General features: G+C 32.6%; 1 protein-coding gene across 1 annotated transcript; it reads left to right on the top strand.

Annotated features, from left to right (window-relative positions):
* Window positions 1-700: 700 nt before the first annotated feature.
* LOC110107427 (probable 2-oxoglutarate-dependent dioxygenase AOP1) lies at window positions 701-1,658 on the top strand. Its single transcript, XM_020837691.2, has 2 exons — window positions 701-1,144; window positions 1,283-1,658. The coding sequence occupies exons 1-2, from the start codon at window positions 869-871 to the stop codon at window positions 1,547-1,549; spliced, it is 543 nt and encodes a 180-aa protein (XP_020693350.1). The 5' UTR covers window positions 701-868; the 3' UTR covers window positions 1,550-1,658.
* The last annotated feature ends 1,911 nt before the right edge of the window (window positions 1,659-3,569 follow it).

The raw sequence follows: 3,569 nt of genomic DNA, 5'->3' as shown, positions 1-3,569 counted from the left end.
AGATTTATTCCTAATTTTTTTAATCACTTAAATTTCTTGAGATTTATAAAAATTACATCAAATTTAATGGTTAGTTAGTTTGAATTTATGAGTCATCTCTTTCAAATGTATGATCAAAGATTAGGTAAGCATGGTTTTAATAACAATTATATCTGTGGGGCTTTTGGGCACCCACGGCATTTAATAATAATAAATTACTAACAAAAACATCTAACAATATTTAGTACGGCCCAAAAATACAGTCCTAATTTAACTCGAAAATTTTTTATTTGGATCAACTAGTTTGGAAAATGGGTGAGATTTTATTTTTATATTCTGACCTAGTTGTACTTTTCAAGTCGAGTTTGGGTCAACTTGAAAACAACTCAAAATTGACCCGTTTGTTTAGGCCAAACATAACTATATATATATAATTTGTGAATTTACGAATTTATTTATATAATTTTTATGAAAATCATAATTTTTGCAATATATCTACCTTGTGGATTACATTCAAAGTCTCCCATTCTAGATTGTTATAGAAGAAAAAATCAAGGGGGCTTTACATGTAAACTATTTTATATCATTCTATTTATATATTATCATCCAAAATTTAAATATTTCATTCGTACCATCCATATCATCCTATAAATTTTATTATTTTTTTAGCACTCATATTTGATCTATAAGTGACTTGCATGTAATATTTAAGTTTTAGATGTTAGATATATAAATAGAATGATGATATAAGATGGTATGTATGTAAACCCCTCAAAAATCCAACAAACCGAATAGATTTTCAAATTCTGATCAACGCACATCATTTGAACTTCTGATAACCAGCAAGACAGTGGAGGCCTTTGCAAAAGCTTTGCATGAATTGGTGGAGATGGTACAGATGATGATAGTTGAGAGCTTGGGGGTGAAGAAGCACTATGATTCTCTCGCGAGTTCAATTACATATGCAGTTCGGCTGTCTGAGTATGGAGTTCCATTAAATCAGGATACGAAGATTGGTTTGGATCCTCATAAGGACCCAAATCTTGTCACAGTAGTTTGCCAGAGCAAGATTGAAGGATTGGAGGTTCAGACTTTTGATGGAGATTGGGTCAGCGTTAAACCATCTCCTAACTCTGTCACTGTCATAGTTGGCCAAGCTTTTCAGGTGAAGAAAATATTCAATTCTTTGAAAGTAGAGTTTACCATCTATTTATTATACTAATTTTTTAATTAGAATGATATTGCTAATTGTAAATGCTCCAAATTAGTATTAAAACTATCCTTTGTAAATAACTTCCTACAGGCATGGAGTAACATGAGAGTGCGAGCCCCAAATCACCGTGTGAGGGTTTTAGGGAAGGAGAAGAGGTTCTCTGCCCTTTTTGCTTCTCGGCCGAGCCCTAACTCCATGGTTAAAAGTCCTGAGGAGCTTGGAGATGAGGACCATCATTTACTTTTCAAGCCTTTCAACTACACTGAGTTCGTCAAGTTTCTCTACTCAGAGGAAGGAAGGAAGACCAAGGATCCTTTCAATGCTTATTTTAGAATCGGCAATGAAGAAGCTGCCTGAGATCTTTTATGTGTATTGAGAACTTCATAAAGTTTTCACAAATATGTATTAGGTGGTGTTATGCTAATACTGATGACTTATGGAAGCTATGACTTTTCTGAATGGTTGATGTGAGGATGTAGTACCGTGTGATCTTACTATCATTTGCATGCTTTTAACAAAAAGATCTAAGCTCGCTTAAAATTTCTACTATAGCTTTATAAGAAGTTATTTTTCTTATAACATTTTTATAAAGCAGCAAGAAAGTTGTTTCAAAACGAAATCTAAATTTGTCAAATGTTTGAAAATTTTTATTTTGCAGTCTCATTCCATGCTCAAATGTCCTCTTTCTTAAGAAAAAAAATTAGATATTTAAATGGCATAATTCTCTTTCATTTTCTTTTGTTTAGAACACTTTTTGTGATTTTTTATTATTAGAAAAATGATTTTGAGTATCCCTTAATTGTGAATAGAGATATGATCAAATGTTTGGAAATTTTTATTTCGCAGTCTCATTCCATGCTCAAATGTCCTCTTTCTTAAGAAAAAAAATTCTTAATTAATTAGAAATACATAAGTAAGATGATCTTCTCAGTGATAATTTGAACTTGAGACATGTAAATAGTGAGGCTTTTTTTAAGTTATTAAAAGTATATATATATATATATATATATATATATATATATATAATCAATAGAGAAAGAAAGGTGAGAGTTTGATTCTAATGCAAATCACTTTGGAGATTTTTTTTTGGAAGGACAATGATGATTGCAGCTCTCTCCCACTGTCCCTTGGATGATCGTGGTGGCAACCAGGGGCCTTTTTGATCATCTCTGATGAAGTTTTTGGCCGGTTATTTCGATTTTGCCATGCAACCTGAGTCCTTTGTGCTTGTTCTTTCTTGCAGCAGGAGTTAATGGAGATGGTACAGAGGATGATATGTGGGTGGAGAATAAAATATAAAAACAGATCATCCCGGTTAGAGGATAACCCGGTCGACCTAGCATGCAACACACACCAATTTACACGGGTCAACACTTAAGGCTTGCACAAAGCGCCGAGGGGATTCGAACTCGGTACCTGGCCTATGGCCAGCCAGTTCTCCACCACCAGGCCACCCCGCGGTGGGTATATGTGGGTGGAGAATCAATCATCATGATTTTCATCTCTAAGTGTTGGAGTTCCACTATATCAGGAAGCGAATATAACTTTGTATCTTCATGTCGGGCCAAATATGCTCATTCTTTTCAGGTGAAGATCACAAAACTGTAATCTATCAATCCTCAATTTTCTTAGACAAGATGATGAGCGCGCGCTTCAATCTGATCCATCCCAAGTCTTATATTTGTTTATAATCAAAATAGTTTTTGATTTTTTTCACGTGAAAGAATAACCAGATTTGGATGGACTTGAAGATCCAAAGCAATATTAGTTTCCTGATTTGAATTAAGACTTTTAAATATGTTTTAATGATGTTCAAAATTGAGCAAATTTTTTCAAACTGCCTTCTTTTTTTTTTCTAAAATCAGAGTTTTGTATATAAAAAAATATAAAAATTTTTTAAGGATTTTTACTTGAATGTTTCAAAGAAAAGCGTAAGAAGAGACACGGTCGATCATAATATAAAATGAGAGGAGAACATGAAGACTATCACACCTCGTCACCGAGCATGGAAGAAAATCACAAGATCCTAAAGAAAAAATTATAAAATAATTTCAGAGCAATTAATATATAATACTTCAATAATTTGTATCCACCAATTAATAAATTATTGGAGCATCTAAATCCAACCATATACTAAATGTCCATCAAATATAAATAAAATTTTCATTACACAATTGAATCAATTAAATATATCTAGCCTTAAGTACATATCATAGACAAACCTGATTCATGAACCTAAAAGTTCCATCAAAAGCAATCCAAACTACCAAACCTGGAACCATGAAATAGTAGGTGTGAGTTTGCAAGAATTAAATCAGAAAGTAAAACATAAACAACAAGATATTGAGCATAAATATGTGCAAAGAAAGGGACATAA

Source organism: Dendrobium catenatum, unplaced genomic scaffold, assembly GCF_001605985.2.
Source record: "Dendrobium catenatum unplaced genomic scaffold, ASM160598v2 fragScaff_scaffold_853, whole genome shotgun sequence".
Lineage (NCBI taxonomy): Eukaryota > Viridiplantae > Streptophyta > Magnoliopsida > Asparagales > Orchidaceae > Dendrobium > Dendrobium catenatum.
Note: the sequence above shows the minus strand (reverse complement) of the source record. Positions and strands in the feature narration are given on the sequence as shown.